This window comes from Bombina bombina, chromosome 8 (genome assembly GCF_027579735.1).
Source record: "Bombina bombina isolate aBomBom1 chromosome 8, aBomBom1.pri, whole genome shotgun sequence".
Classification (NCBI taxonomy): Eukaryota; Metazoa; Chordata; class Amphibia; order Anura; family Bombinatoridae; genus Bombina; species Bombina bombina.
The window spans coordinates 44,914,841-44,932,280 of NC_069506.1; the positions used below are offsets into that span (position 1 = coordinate 44,914,841).

Below are 17,440 nucleotides of genomic sequence, written 5' to 3' on the forward strand. Positions count from 1 at the left end.
CCTTCTTTGAAGCACGAAACCCAAAGAAGCTTAGCATTAGTCCTGTAGTGACCAAGAGGACAATATCACCAGATAAACCAATACATACAAATGAACACCTCTCTTCATTGAATAAACATATTATATACAAGCTATAGTACAATAATAACATTTTCTAATACATTACATTGTTTTATTTTTGCAGTTTTACATGCTTTTAAGATGGGGTACATTATGGATATATAGTAATCCCAGTCTATTGCAACTCATGTAATCCAGATAGCTCAAATAAGTTTATTTTTATTCCTTACCTTGTAGAGTTAAAGCCCCAGCTCCAAACCAAAGGCTATTCAAGAAGGTAAATTTGCTTTGTTCATTAGAAAGCTCAGACCATTCACAAGGGCTTAACCTATTAAAACATAAATTGATGATCAACGATACACTGTAATTTGACTTGAACCTAATTCACTTTGTATTTAAATTAAATACAAAGATATGTATAGATATGAAACCCATTTTTTTCTTTCATGATTCAGATAGAGGAATGTAAGGAGCCGGCCTATTTAGCAGCACCTGGGCACATTTAGCCACCAGCAAGCACTACCCAGGTGCTGAATAAAGAATGGGCTGGCTCCTAAGTTTACATTTTTTCAAATAAAGATACCAAGAGAACGAAGAAAAAAATGATAATAGGAGTAAATTAGAAAGTTGCTTAAAATTGCACGCTATATCATAAAAGAAAAATGGGTTTCATATCCCTTTAATACATTTGCAATATGTAGTGAAACAAGAGTACAACTTTTAAAGTTTTCTTTTCTTATAAATCATTAAAATTTTATTACTGGTAATTTATACAAAAAATAATTTATTATGTACCACAATTGTATCCAATGAAACCATGCAGACAAGACACAGGGCTAGATTACAATTGGAGCGGTATTTAGCACACCAGCTCTAGCGCTAATACCACTGAAAGTAAACTTGTAATAATGGCAGGGTAGTGCAAGATGAAAGTAAAAAGTTAACTCGCAAGCAAACTCAATGTGTGCTAACTTTGAGGACTTTCAGATATTTTGACCCACGTTAACTTCTTCCTCCCCACAGACTTTAATGGAGGAATTTAAAAAAAAATAAAAAAATAACCACATTCCTTGTGCGCTAACTTGACCGAGTTTGACGAGTGTGCGCCACTGATTTATGCATATTTTACATTCCAATGTTATATATATAAATTATTTTTTGTAAATATATTTGTATAGCTAAATATAAATATATATATATCTATCTATATATATATATACACAGTATTTAATATTTAAAAATACATAGAAATATTTCCCTATGTGAAGAACATTGGGAATGTGAAATATCTACAGAAAATACACAGTAATAAAACTTATTAGATATTAAAATTGATTTTAAATGATTTTTAATGTTTAAAGTTATCTTAGTGGAAAGGTCTCCAAAGTATGTTATATATATATATATATATTATATATATATATATATTATATATATATAATTATATATATATTATATATATATATATAATGTGTTTGTTTGTGTTGGATATGTATGCATTTGTTTATATATATATATATATATATATATATATATATATATATATATATATATATCTATATATATATACTATAAATAAAACTAAAAATGAATAAATACACATGTATACAATCACACCACAGACATCTATATATAAAACTAAAAATGAATAAATAACATGTATACAAACACACACAGACATATATATATAAAACTAAAAATGAATAAATAACACTGTATACAAACACACCCAGACATATACATATATATATATATATAACGTATATATATATATATATATTTATATTATATATATATATATATATATATATATATATAGATATAAATATATATATCCACATACACATATTTAGACACATACAATCCATTATAGCTCTTTCCAAACACCTTGTCATAAAACACATACATTTTAACCCTTACAAGTTTTTTAATATTTATATGAATAATTTTTATTAGACAGTGTATATATGAGTTTAATACTTTATTTTCATGTTTTTATGTTATATTTGGTGCAACTTTTTAGCCCTAACCCTTTATGCAAGGTCCTCCCAAATTTATATTGCGTTTAGCAGTATGCATTTGCTTTCAACTTGTAATTCGAGCGCAATTTTCCTATACATCAGTCTGGTTAGCAGTCTGATGAACAAAGGGTTTTACTATCTGTAAAACAAACCAAACCAAGAAAATAAAACAAAAAAAGCAATTCTTATTAAAACTATTCTCTCTAGACTCTTCCTGACTGAGCTCTTCTTCAACTTAGGGTATTTTGTACAGATAAAGAACTTTGACCCCTTTTTCCTATCAAATTAAAACATGCAAATATTAAAAAAATATATATCTAAATAATTCCCAGGAGCCCTTCAATGTTTGTCTTTCCTGATTCAGAGTGAATATCACTCTTGGATTTTAGAGCCTTTCAAGCTTTCTTTTACCAACTAGAATAGCCTGGTATTTCAAGGCTATAGCACAATATTAAACACTTGGCCCCGTATGAAGGAATTATTCAAATTTCTTTTGTTTATTTCTATCTCACCATAAGTTAAATGAATAGTTGCCCTACCCAGTAAAAAGGCTTTACACAGCTGTAAATCAAACATATATTCTGCTGATGTGTGCTAGTAAGTTCTAGAAATCTAGATTAAAGGTTACTTTCAAGAACTCTCAAAGGAGCTGGTGACAGCTATTTATATAATGACAATGATCTTGAAGGACATGAAGACTCAGGCCTGACTTAATGTAAATCAGATTATCTTTTTGTTCCTTGTCTTTTCAGAGTTTACTTTTATCTCAAACATGTTGTTCTACCGTACTGGCAGACCTATTTAAAACATGGCTGCCGCCAAGATAAAACCTTGTAAATATCCATGTGTATGATAGAGCATCTCCATGATAAATGACAGTGACCGTGGTTAGGGATTGATTGCCTTGAAAGGTCCAGTGCTTTCCTGAGCTCCGTAATAACTTCATTCTCATGACGGGAACTTCATATCAATCTAGGTAGTAAGGTGACCAAATTCTAATGAGCCGTGGAAATCACATGTATCTTTCATGATTCAACACAATTAAGACCCCCCCAGACATTCCAAGTATTTTTATAACCAAATACATCCTTTCTCTTCATTTAATTTGTTCCTTTTCATTAGAACTACTGAGGTATGATCATGAGTGTGCCATATTTTTCTTTCGCCACTATTTGGTATCAGTGTTTGCAACACATGTATGTAGCAACTTTAATAAATAGTACTCAAGACACATTCCTGAGCCTACCTCACTCTGCTCGCCTCAAGTTTCAACAATGAATAGCAAGAAAAAAGGTAAAGCTAACTAAGGTAAATTGTTTTGTTTTTTTCTTAAATTGTAGGCTCTGTCCTCAATCATGAATTGATTTCCATAGTCCCTTTAAGACCCCCTAAACACTATGCTCAGTGTGTCAGTGGGTGACTGTATTGACTCCCATTTATAGATGTTTCTAATACCAAAGTTAAATTGCCCTAAATTTGCAGATAAATATTTCCTGTATCTCACCTTTTTGTTTTATGAAATGATTGTCACAGAGCCTGTTGCTATGGGAACTATCTTACCACTGGGAATTTAGAATGCTGAGATTGTCTGATTACTAAGAGCACACAGAATTTAGTGTCTTGTGCATTAAATTTTTGTAATAGATACAATTACTCTGCTTATCAATACAGTGGTCTCTGTTATAATTGTATTAATGAAATAATAAAATAAAATAATAAACCTTGCTATAGAGACACTGCTTAATAGGTTAATTTCAGACTTCGTAATTATTTTGCTTTTACGTAATTTTTGCAGGGAAAAAAAATGAATGATCTCAAACCAAAATAATATCAGTGGTGATGGGCAGTTGGAGAGGTTGCTTGTCTGTATACATAATTGTCGGCTAAATCCTTCAGCTAATAACTTCTATGTGGTGTGTTACAAAACTGAGGTCTTGACTTTTGTCTGTGAGTTAACGTGATGGTGCCCGCTAAAAAAAAAAAGAAAAATAGTGAAGTTTGTTACAAAGTCTTAACATAACTCACCACTTATAATATGAGGGATGTTACCACGTTTCGTGTTATTTTACTATTCACTTGTAATACCAGATGGTGTGCTATTCTAATCAATAGCGCTACACTTGTAATATGATCGATTTTACCGCAGCCCACGCTATACATTGAAAGTATAGGGTGAAAAAAATGTCAGCCATGTTAACTGGTAAGACTATTTTACCATTCACTTTAAATACCAGATGGTGCACTATTCTTAGTGAAGGGTTTTGGTATGGATAATCTAATCTAGGCCAATATATGGTTCTGTATGCCCAATCGAGGCAAAATGCTTTAATTTTTTTCCTTTGTTGGTTTAAGCCTTTGTGGAAGTGCAAGAATATTTACACCAGGTAAGAAATAAAATAGATGAACTCAACTAAGAACATAGGTGACTAAGAAAAAAAATACTACCAAATATTTCTCAACTGTAAAAGGTATTGGTACGAGTGGCACGCTAAATATAGGGAGCACGTGATAACCAGGTTTGCTTGACCCCACTACCATTAGCCTGCACAAGTCCATGGTATATACTGTATATGCAGCCTATACCTTCAATGGATATTGCGACCACGCTAATTTGGCTGGTATTAGGAATTACATGATGAAAGTTATAGTTTGCACTCGAGCGAAAGCTGAATCTGCACTAGAATATTTAGCGCAACTTCAGACCTAATGTAAACTGTATGGGTTAAAAAAAAAAAAACACATCAAATAAAGTATTACAAACATTGATACATTTTTTTATTAAAAATATTGTTTAAATATTAATCAAAAGGTTTTTAAATAATTGAAAGTAATATGATATATGGCCAAGTGTTTGACTGGAAAGGGCTACAATGTATACAGATGTCTAAATATGTGTATATATATATATATATATATATATATATATATATATATATATATTATATATATATATATATATATATAAATATATTTAAATAAAAATATTAACAGTACACACCATAGAAGTTAGCGCACATTTTACTTTTACTTGCACGATAACTTTTTACTTTGAACTTGTAAGATTTTGCAAAAAAATTAATTTCATAACAAATGTCTCAAAATATTTGTTTCTTTCTAGTTTAAAGTTAGCGTTGAATACAAATTTAAACACATTTTGTTCCAAAACAAAAATCTGACTAAAATGTATTGTTGCATTTATTGTAATTATATTCTGGGTGTGACATAAATAGATTCTTACCTGCCTACAAGAAAGAGACAGAAGCTGGTGACCAAATAAGCAATTATAATTCCAATCCAAGTTTCTTTACTGAATGGACTCAAGAAACCAAAAAGATATGAACTCTCTGCGACTGCATCTTTTCTAAACATTATGCTGATTCCAGTTTGCAGAAAAGGAGTTGTGAAAGACACCTCTTTTTCTCTAACGGCGGTAATTGTTAAAGGAGCCACTGCCAAATCTGCTTCCTGAAAACAAATACAATAACAAATGATTAAAGGGATACGCAAGATTTTATTTTTAAAAAAAAGCAGGATTGTAAAGCTTAGGAGCCAGTCCATTTTTCGTTCAGAACCTGGGTTACGCTTGCTTATTGGTGGCTAAATGTAGCCACCAATCAGTAAGCACTATTCAGGGTGCTGAGACTAAAATGGGCCGGCTCCTAAGCTTACATTCCTGCTTTTTAAATAAAGATAGCAAGAGAACAAAGAAAATTTGATAATAGGAGTAAATAATAAAGTTGATTAAAATTGCTACTCTATCTGAATTATTAAAGAAAAAAATTGTGTTTAGTATCCCTTTAAAGGGACACTAAACCCAATTTTTTTCTTTCATGATTCAGATAGAGCAGCGATTGTAAACAACTTTCTAATTTACTCCTAATATAATTTTTTCTTCGTTCTCTTTATTTGAAAAAGCAGGAATGAAAGCTTAGAAACTGGCCCGTTTTTGGTTCAGACCGTTGGATAGCACTTGCTGATTGGTGGCTACATTTAGGTATGCTTTGCTTAAATGTAAAACCCCAGGAGCAGCAATACACTACTGGGAGCTAGCTTAACACAAGATGTGTTGTAATTCAGATAGGACAAGCAATCTTAATAACATTTTCATTTTACTTCTCTTATCAAATCTGCTTCATTCTCTACGTATGCTTTGCTGAAGGGTAAAACCTCAGGAGCAACAACGCACTACTGGGGGGTAACTGAACACATTGGGTGAGCCAAAGACAAGATGCATATATGTGTCCCTCTTGAAGGTGAAGATTGCATGAGGGAGAATAATTTGATGGAAGGGGAAATGCTAAAGATATTGGTATCCAGAAGGGTGTGGAGATATTAACACACACACATATATATATATATATATATATATATATATATATATATATATATATATATATTATATAATATATATATATATATATATATAATATATATATATATATATATATATATTATATGCACCATTATTTTTAAAGTAAAACTAAAGTATCCCATGGAAGAGAGCAACCTCAACGGTTTTTGTTTTACCAAACAGTTTTTTTTCTTCTTCATAGTTGCCCAGTCGTGTTTACATCCTGCACTTTAATTCATCCATTTGTTAAGAGAAAATAAAATGTTGCTTGGAAAATGTAAGGGACAGTAAAGTCCAAATTAAACTTTCATGATTCAGATAGGTCATGTCATTTGAAACAACTTTCCAATTTACTTTTATCATCAAATTTGCTTTGCTCTCTTGGTATTTTTTGTTAAAGGCTGAACCTTGGTAGGCTCATAGGCTAATTTCTAAGACTCTGCAGTCCACCTCTTATCTCACTGATTGGCTGTGAATAGCTAATAACGCATACTGTTTGTTCATGTGTGCCATATAGATAACACTGTGCTCACTCCCAGGGAGATATTTAAGAGTAAGCACTAATTGCCTGAAATGCAAGCCTGTCAAAAGATTTGAGACAAGAAGGCCGTCTGCAGAAGCTTATATACAAGGAAATCATAGAGGAAAAAAGTAAAATAATATAACAGTGTTGGTTATGCAAAACTAAAGGGATTATCTATCTTTTTAAACAAGATCATGTTTAGTGTTGACTGTCCCTTTAAACTTGATGCATTTTGATTTCGGTAAGGGTCATCCTCAATGATTACAGGGGTCAAGCAGTAGTGTCCATTATCTTAATTTCAGTGAAATGAACTGGGATGGGTTTCTTTAATAGCTCATGCTGGTGATACAGCCTCTCTAGTATTATCTTGGAACCAGTAATATAAATATTTGAACATTGTGCTAACACCCGAGTCCTAAGCCAACAGCTTCAGCGCTTGGCTATTTAAAATCCCAAAGCAATTGACAGGAAAACCTATATTCCACATACCCCCAGGAGAAGCAAGAAATTATAGTCATAAATCAATCCATAGCTGCTGTGACCCACTCTATATACATAAATTATGGGGACTGTCAGCAAAGCATGCCTGAGCAGTGAGTTCAGAGAAGCCAGCGAATGTCAAATCTGAAGAAGAGAGGTAAAGTGTTGTCTAGGAAACCAAAAAAATGTAGCTGTGTGGTCAGGTACTGATTTAATACATTTCCCTGGAACATATAAAAGCAAACATTGTGGGACAATGATATACTTTTCAACATATATTTATATATTAGCAATCCAGCACTAATACAAAACATATGTTTAGAAAAATTCACTGCTATGTTGTTAGAAAAAAAATGCATTATATTATTTTGCAACTCAGGGATTTTTGCATCCTTGAGATCATATATTTTATTTCATTTGCTGTAGCTAGTTAGCGACAGGTATAAATTAGTTCCTACACTTCAGGCAATCCTCAAAGTGTAGAATGTTGCAGGGTCAGGGTTCAAAGTTGTACAGAACATGGTTGCATTGAGACTGGAAATATCCTAATCCAGCCAATACTTATGTGAATGTGCATCATTTTAAAATGTATTTTATAACACACACATAAATTAAAAATTGAATAGATATAAGGTTAATCAAATCATTCTGATATGAAATAACTTTAAATGAAGAGAGAATGTTTCAAATTTTTTTTTTTTTTTTAAGAATAAATGAATGTTTGTGTTGTACCCACCAGCCAGTGAACTGCGGTGTACCAGGACTCAATTGTACATGTTAGTTTTGCTATACATTGAAAGAGTTTACTTAAAGGGACATCAAACCCCAATTTTTCCTTTCATGATTCAGATAGAATATACTATTTTAATCAACTTTCCAATTTACTTCTATCATCGATTTTGCTTCATTCTCTTGGTATCCTTTGTTGAAGGAGCATCCATGCACTACTGGGAGCTAGCTGACCACAATGGTAGGCCAATGACAACAGGCATATATGTGCAGTCAATAAGCAGATAAGCTCCAAGCTACTGAGCTACCTAGGTATGCTTTTTAACCAAGGATACCAAGAGAACTAATTAAATGAGATAATATAAGTCAATTGGAAAGTTGTTTAAAATTGTATGATCTATCTAAAGTATGAATTAAAAAAAGTCCCAAAAAACAACAAAAAAACATTTTAACATTTATAACTGTTGTTCTTTCACATAAAAATGGAGTATTTTAACCTTTTTTGTTTAATTTCTAGGAAGCAGAGCCCTGTAATCTTTCTGTATTGTATCATATCATATTAACTTAAAGATATCTGAGGTCAAAATGAAATGTTCATGATACAAATAGAGAACTTTTTAATTCATTTCTATCATCAAATGCATTTTATTCTCTTTGTATCCTTTGTTGAAAAGCATATGTACATAACTTTATAATTGCATGCTTTATTTGAATCATGAAAGTTTAATTTTGAGTTTACTGTCCCTTTAATATATAAAATCAACAAATTAAACAATAGATATGATATACCAATAAAATTATCAATATATACCCCATTTATAATCTCTCCAATCATTCCATTCCATTTCCCAGTCTGGTCTCTGGCACCATAGCGTGAATCCTTCACTACAGAGACAGTGAAATTAAATCCCACTTTTTTTGAAAGCTCAGCTATTAAGTCAATGCAGAATCCTTCTAGTCCTGTGTTATTTCTAATAGCAAAAGGTTGTTCCTATAAAATAAAAACATATTTTAACCTTTATATATAACAAGCATTTTATATCCACAACACTGGCCAACATTTTCCATAATATTCATTATTTTCTCAATATTACTTTTTGCACACAAGAAATGCACAACGGAGAGTGAACAACATATTACAGTATAAACCACTTGAGGGCGATAATTCAGCATGAAGTTTCTTCTGTAAATCTTCACTATACATATTTAAATCTTTTAAGAAGTGTTGCCAAGCCCTCAAATGCAAGACAATGCTCTTCTGAACAGGAATCAGTGAACCAAAGAATTATGTTTTGACCTAACTAAGCATTGCAGTGAATGCCTGGATTGTCACTCAAACATCAATGGGAAAAAAAAGTTTAAAAGGACATTCTAGAGTAAAAAATAAAGGGGTAGATTACAAGTTTAGAGTAAAATATCGCTTCCGCAAAAGTGATATTTGCGCTCAACTGAGTAATACCAACTCATGCTAATGTGCGCTGGTATTACAAGTACAGCGCAATTAGCTTATATGTACTTTTACCCAATGAGCTAGTCATAGGGTGACAATATCGCCGCTTTAAAAAGGGACACATATGAAAAATACATATGTCAGGGTTCTTATACAAAACATTTCTTTAAACAGCCCTGGAAACAGACCTGACACATGTATTTTTCATATCTGTCCCTTTTTAAAGCGGCAATATGGTCACCCTATTTAATCATGACTAACAAACTTACATATTTCCTATACGCGTGCACAAAATAAAATTGTTTAGGACAAATACATTTTTATGAAAAAATATATTTTGCTTTGATTAGTTCATGGGGTCACATTTGCATAATGACAAATTAAATATCTTTAGGGTAGCAGAGGAGCAGTTGGACAGTCAAGACACAATACTTATTCTTATTTACCAGAAAGCTTATAAGATGTACATTAAACTTTTAAATAATAGTTTGTTAGCAGCCAAAAATTTCTGCCAAGCTCCGCCCACAGCTATCTTCTTGTCCAATTAGCAGTTTTCTTGTGTAACAGTTTTGCAGTGCACATTTAATATTTTTTAGTTAGTGATTTCAAATTGCACATGCACAAATCAGTAAATGGTAAACATTGTGATGTTCCTCCGCCCACATCTCTGGCTTCATCCAATCATTGTCCGCCCCGTTTGGTGTCCAGTTCGTGGGGCATGCAACAATTGGATGAAGTCGGATTCGTTATCGATCAGCTAAATAAAGTATGAGATGCAGGCGGAGGAATGGTGCAATTTTTACCATCACAAAATGGTGATTATTTTGCAAATGAAGTGTCTTTAAACATTTTAATGAATTAAAGTGCCCCTGTTTTTACGACTAATTTTTATATACTGGGCAGTAAATTGATAAACTTTACAATCACTTTAATGTTAATTTATTCTACTACTTATCTTAAAAGATTAATTTAACTAGGACATTTTAAAGTCTTACCAGGATAGTTGTAACAGTCAAAGTATGTTGAGTTTCTCTTTTTGTTCTTTCTTTACTCTGAAAAACAAAAAAAACAAAACAAAAAGAAATTTAGTACATTACATATTTATTTTTAAGTGGCAACTAAATAAGGTGGTGATATTCCCACCACAGTTTAAAATGATTACAAATGAAACAAAGTGAAATATCTGGGATGGCTTGAATCTGTTTCCATAGAACAGTGTGCTTTAGGGTTCACCTATTGCAGATATCCATTTTATGTTCTTGGACACAATAGGAGGGTCTCCATGCTGTGAATACTTTTATTTTGTCCCACCATGAGTCCACAGTCCAAACATTAACTTGATTTAGTAGATTGCTTGAAAATATCCTTCTGTTGTTCTCCATTCATCTTCTCAGTAATGTGTTCATCCAGTATAATATTTAATAGATTGTCTGCTCGACTTAACCACAATTCATGCCAAACAAAATAGTCTCTTATTTCCTATTGAACACCCACACTCTGAATGATCTCATTACAACCTCTTGCCCTAGATAAATAACCAAGAAACTCAAATATGTCTATAATTCTTTAAGATTAAATATGTTTACAAGATCTCAGGCAGAATATCTATAGAATATCTTTTTTTAAATGGATAATTATAAAGACGGATGACTGTTGCCGAGTGTCACCATATGCACACTTACATGGCCATAATCTAGGGAGAGGTTCTTCAATTCTCCTCAAAACCCACTAACAATACAGTTGGTTATTTCATCTGTGATCTAGTTTCAGATATCCATAAAAGGACACGAATGTCAAAATTAATGGGACATTAAACACTGCACGTACCTCCCTATAATTATGGGTACTGCCATTTTAGATCAAATACACCTGATTGAAATGATGAAATTAACACAAAGAAACGCATCGTGTATATTTTATGTTTTTTAAGACTTTTATATATTAAACTACTATTTTTATCGCAGTTTGTTCTTGAATTCTTTATACCGTATGTCTTATGGAGCAGATAACACTAATCACCGTAATCCCTTTAGGCATGTATATTAGAGTCTATAAAAGTAAATGCCTTATCTGCAGAAGAAAGGAATTGTGGAGAAGCAGGGATTGGTGAAGCTGGATCATAGCTAACTGAACGGCATAAGGTTCAGAACGCAAATATATGCACTTCTAAGTGCACAACCAATTTGTGAGCATTCTGTTTTATTTATGGAGTGATTGTTGCACTGATGATTCTGCACCATTGAGATGCCTTCTTTTTTGTTTTTGTGTTCTAGAGAGCCGCCATTTTAGAACCTAAGTTTCAGTGCAGGTATCTGAAGGAGTGTTGCTGCACATGCGCTAAATATATGAGATGATGTTAATATAAAATAGATGTCTATACCTACGTATCTATAGGAATAGATATACAGGTAAAGATATATACACTCACATATATACATTACAAATATATATATATATATATCTTATATATTTATAAATATATATATATATATATATTATATATATATATATATATATATATGTATTCACAATAAAAAATACATTATCTTGTAAGTGAAAAACATACAGTAAAACACATAAATACATACAGTATGTGTGTATATATATATATAAATATATATATATATATATATATATATATATACAATATAGCCCTTTGCAGTCAAACAACTTGTCATATACCATAATACCTTTAACCTTTATAACTTCTTTTTAATATTTAGATGACTTATTTTTTATCAGATAGTGTTATATATGAGTGTGAACTGTTATTTTCAATGTATTTATGTTGTGTTTAGTGCAACCCCCCCTTTTTTTAACTCACTACCCTTTACGCGAGGGTTTACTTTCAACTTGTAATATGCCTCGCTATTTCCAACGTATGCCAAAAAGCCGATAGTGCTCACATTGCAACAGTTAGCGTGCCAACTTTTCGGCCCTTAATGTTTAATGTCCCTTTAAACTTCCACTGGTTCGCTAGGATTTACCATCACTTAAATCAACCTTTAGTTTCATATCATCAGTTATTAAAAAAGGATGCTACACTCAACCTTTATGTGCCATGGCAGCTCTCTAAAGTCAATGACTCTGGCCGCCCACAGCATAATGCTCTTCTTCAATTAGGTGATGCTTTCACCACTAAACCCAATAGCCATGCGTTGTCATCTGACATCCTAGCATGGCTATTGGTTTAGAGGTGGAAACATCACCCCATTGATAAAGAGCACTGTGCAGTGGGTGGCCGGAGCTGCTGACTTTAGCGAGCTGCCACGGCACAGAAAGGGTTAGTTTAGCACCCTTTTTTTAATAAACTGAATGTCAGGGTGCCAGGAATCAGACTGAGACGAGAAGTGCAAAAATAATCACACCTTTATTAATAGCAAAAAAGTCCACAAGTCAAATAACAAGCCAGGAATCAAAACCAGAGCTGGTAGTCAGACGAGCCGAGTCAGGAGCCAAAGCGAATAGTCAGACAAGCCGGAATCAGGAACAAGGAAAACAGCAGAGTCCAGGAACAAGCCAGTGATCAGGAACCAGGAAGGACCTCAGGCAACCAGGTAATATACAGGAACTCTCACAAAACAGGTCTGAGACAACGCAAAGGACAAAGCATTACTGAACAGAGGCCCTTTAAATAATAAGTGATGACATCACTATTCTGAGACTGCATCCTGTCTCACATGGATGATGCACACCAGTCTGGCCATAAAAGGAAGTGCAGGAAATGAGCAGCATCCCCCCACAATGCACCATAGTCAGGAGAGAGGTGAGTAAAATGGCTGCCAGCAGCACATGGTAAAGACAACAGGAAAAAAACCCTGACACTGATTACTGAAACTACCGTTTATTTTCAGTAATGGTAAATCCTAGATGTTTTAAACACTCGGATTTTACCATTACTTTAAGGCAGAGTGTTCAAATATATCTAATTGAGAAATCGCCTGATTTTTTCGAACAGAAGAATATCAAACCAGGCTTATCGAGTCAATTATTAACATATGAATAATAATCTGTTCTGAATGATACCCAAATGGCTGTAACCCGCTCCCAGAAAATGTTCCATTCAGCCAAAAAAAAAATTCTCTAATGTCTTCTTTTACTTAAAAACACACAAACCAGTCTGTTCTTTTACGCTTTGATTTTTTCATAGTGACTTTCTGGCATTGGCCTTATTAATCTCCTGTTTTGTATGGACTGTCAGAGCTCTATGGCTATAAATAAGCTAACACTGCACAGCATCTGGCGCTTGACTACTGTTAATGTGGTGTCTCTTAACTCTCAATAGATCATTGTATAACCCCAAAAGCACATTTTTTCTACAGAAAACTTGCACTGTGTTTTCCACTGGAACAGCTGGAGTAGAGGACTCTGGGTAAGGCATAGGCAAAATTAAGTAACAAAGCCTCTTCTTTTTTTTCTTCCAATATATGTTTTAAACATAGATTCCTCTCGACACCAGTGCAGTACTGCTCAGGACAGGTTTAAAGCACAACATGGGGTTGAAGAAAAAATACTTATATATATTGTAGATTGTAAGTTTCTTTGGAATTAGTCGCGTCACTAGGGGGGTGCGGGCCGCACCCAGGTGACACCCACCATGGGGGTGACCACCACCAAAAAAAATAGATTTTTTTTAATTGAATTCAAAGAAATACAATGTAGAAATGCAATAGATTTTTTATTAGAGGGGCCCAACATTTGTCAAATTAGTGGGACTGGGGAAAATGTAGACACTTAATTTTTTTGCCCCTTGAGCCAGCGCTGCAATTTCCACAAATAGTTTTCCTGGCTGCTTTTGCTTGTTTGTACTTTGCTCCTCCCCTGTCCAATTTCACCATGAATGTTGTGGGCATGCCATGGGGCTTGCGAAGTTGAGCTGCTAGCCTAAACCTGCCTGCCTATCTGTGCTCACTGCTCAGTGACGTGTGGAGCAGTGGAGTCACTCACTGCTGTGCTGTCTCTCTAAACGGGAACCGGGAAATCGTGAGGGAGATGCCTGGTACTGACCGCATAACTGTCTGACACTGTCTCTAAGTGAAGGAGCCATGTATGATGCCCACCAGACTGGTACGGTTACGGTACACTAAGTGCACACTGAAGAGGTAGAAGGGGGAGGGCGGGGGGGGGGGGTTCTGGGGGTGGGCAGAGTGCAGAGGTGATTGGCCATAAGAAGCGGTAAGCACGCGGCCCGGGGCCACTGACAGACTTGGAACAGAGTCAGAGAGCAGAATTTTCATAGTTTGCGCACCTAAACCTTTTCTTTAGTGATTTATTTTTAGAGTGCACTGTTTATCTTTCATTTGATGCTCTGCTGAGCCAGGGAGCAGCTCTAGGCATGAGCTTTATAATGAATGCAGTGCAGTTTACATATTTTGTATGTGTGTGTGTCTGAGTTTTTGTGTGTGTGTCTGAGTGTTTGTGTGTGTGTGTGCCTGAGTGTTTTTGTGTGTGTGTGCCTGAGTGATTTGTTCTTGTGTCTCTGAGTGTTTGTGTGTGTGTGTTCTGAGTGTTTTTTGTGTGTGTGTGGCTGAGTGTTTTTGTGTGTATGTCTAAGTGTTTGTGTGTGCGCCTGAGTGTTTTTGTGTGTGTGTGCCTGAGTGTTTGTGTGTGTGTGTCTGATTGTTTTTGTGTGTGTGTCTAAGTGTTTGTGTGTGTGCCTGAGTGTTTTTGTGTGTGTGTCTGAGTGTTTTTGTGTGTGTGCCTGCGTGTTTTTGTGTGTATGTCTAAGTGTTTGTGTGTGTGCCTGAGTGGTTTTGTGAGTGTGTGCCTGGGTGTTTTTGTGTGTGTGTGCCTGGGTGTTTTTGTGTGTGTGTGCCTGAGTGTTTTTGTGTTTGTGTGCCTGAGTGTTTTTGTGTGTATGTCTAAGTGTTTGTGTGTGTGCCTGAGTGTTTTTGTGAGTGTGTGCCTGAGTGTTTTTGTGTGTGTGTGCCTGAGTGTTTTTGTGTGTATGTCTAAGTGTTTGTGTGTGTGCCTGAGTGTTTTTGTTTGTGTGTGTGTGAGAGTTTTTGTGTGTGTGTGCCTGAGTGTTTTTTGTGTGTGTGTGTGAGTGTTTTTGTGTGTGTGTGAGTGTTTTTGTGTGTGTGTCTGAGTGTTTTTGTGTGTGTGTCTAAGTGTGTTTCTGAGTGTTTGTGTGTGCATCTGAGTGTGTTTTTAAGTGTGTGTGTGTCTGAGTGTTTGTATGTGTGTGTGCCTGTGTTTTTGTTTGTGTGTGTCTGCTTTCTGGGGGGTGGGGGGGCGTAACACCATAACTCTACCGCACTGGGCGACAACCAACCCTAGGGACGCCACTGATTGGAATAGGGGCCTCATTCTCGTACAAGTTTTGTATCATTGTTTTACTTAAATTAATTTTACCCAGGGACAGCGCTACAGAATATGTTGTCGCTTTATAAATAACATATAATAATAATAATTATATATTTTACTATATATATATATATATATATATAATATATATATATAATATATATACTATATATAATATATGGCTCAAAATTTCTGATTGCCTATAGCCATTGGTGAGTAGAAAATTTACTTTGGCAAGTAGATTTCCTAGTCAGGAATATTGTGGGAAAATAAGAAATGTTCTGTACCCATAGAACAGTTAGTTTTTTAGTAGATGTACGCAGGCAAGCAGCTGATAAGTTTTTTGGCTTCACAGTAGCTACAGGGACATTTATTCTTCTACCCCCACTGCCACTACCTCTTGATTACATAGCTTTTCTATAGCAAATACTGCAATACTGACAATATCAGTATAGGAGGCAATTTCAGTTAAATCTGCTGTTTAAAATGATTGTCCCCTTTATCAAGCTAAAGACCACCTATAGTTAGTTGACCCAGGTTACTACACATGCAAAATTAAAAAAGGCAAAGTGGGCATTAAACAGATTTATTCATGTCCATGTTGCCCTCAGATTGAACTGCCCTGGTTTACACCAACTTTGCATCATGCGAGAGGGAGATAAATGCTGTCTATACACTCTGCCAAATAGCCAGCTTAATAACTGTATTAAAGGACTTAATTTGTAATGGTTTAAAATTAAAAAACAAATTAAAGTTACTGCATAATAAGGTGTTTCACAATAACCAAACATATGCAAGAGGGGGTTGGGTAGTGAGTGTGGTGGGGGGTTTAAATAATTCCCTCTAGTGCATTGGAGAGCTGCGCTACGCCACATCCTTCTTCTCGAAGCCAAGAGCCGCGATAATAGGAGGCTTAAGACAGCAGATCCCAGGGCCTGTGTTGGAGAAGGTCCTTTAACAGGCCCTAAGATTCGCTAAGCTAAGCCTCCTTTTAGCAGCACCCTGAGAGGAAGTGTTTCAGGCACATCTTTTTATTCATGCTTATAAATGAATATGTAGTTTAGCTATTTGTGACTTTATCAATAAAAGGTTATATATCAATAAAGTTATTCCAAATGAAAGAAAAAAATGCATTGCTAAATTTATTAATGAACACATTTATTTTAATATTTTTTATTATGTTTTATTATGATATAAATTTAAACATTTAATAGTTTCAAATAAAATGAGTATAAAATCAAGTAAAATGATATGCTACTGTGAACTGAACTTTTTCACTCAAGGTTATAAAATAGTTTGTGTGTTATACCCACTCTCAATGGTGGCAAGCCACTTGTATTTTAGCTCAAGGTTATAGGATTTTATTTATTTTTTGCTAATTACTCATGATGTAATGTCAAAAGATTGTTTAACAGGGCATAAATACCCCTTCCTTAAACTTAAAAGGGGGCAGAAAAGATTATCTAAACCAAAATGCAGTCAGACTGTCTGGTATTGTATAATATTTCAAAAACTTTAGA

General features: G+C 34.2%; 1 protein-coding gene across 1 annotated transcript in view; it reads right to left on the bottom strand.

The window, feature by feature from the left end:
• LOC128637982 (glutamate receptor U1-like) overlaps window positions 1-17,440 on the bottom strand; it is a 134,779-nt gene that overhangs the window by 50,888 nt on the left and 66,451 nt on the right. The window contains exons 5-8 of the mRNA XM_053689866.1: window positions 10,610-10,666; window positions 8,976-9,155; window positions 5,320-5,546; window positions 291-388 (exon numbers count right to left, since the gene is read on the bottom strand). Coding sequence (XP_053545841.1) covers window positions 291-388; window positions 5,320-5,546; window positions 8,976-9,155; window positions 10,610-10,666 — 562 coding nt within the window. The remainder of the gene's footprint in view (window positions 1-290; window positions 389-5,319; window positions 5,547-8,975; window positions 9,156-10,609; window positions 10,667-17,440) is intronic.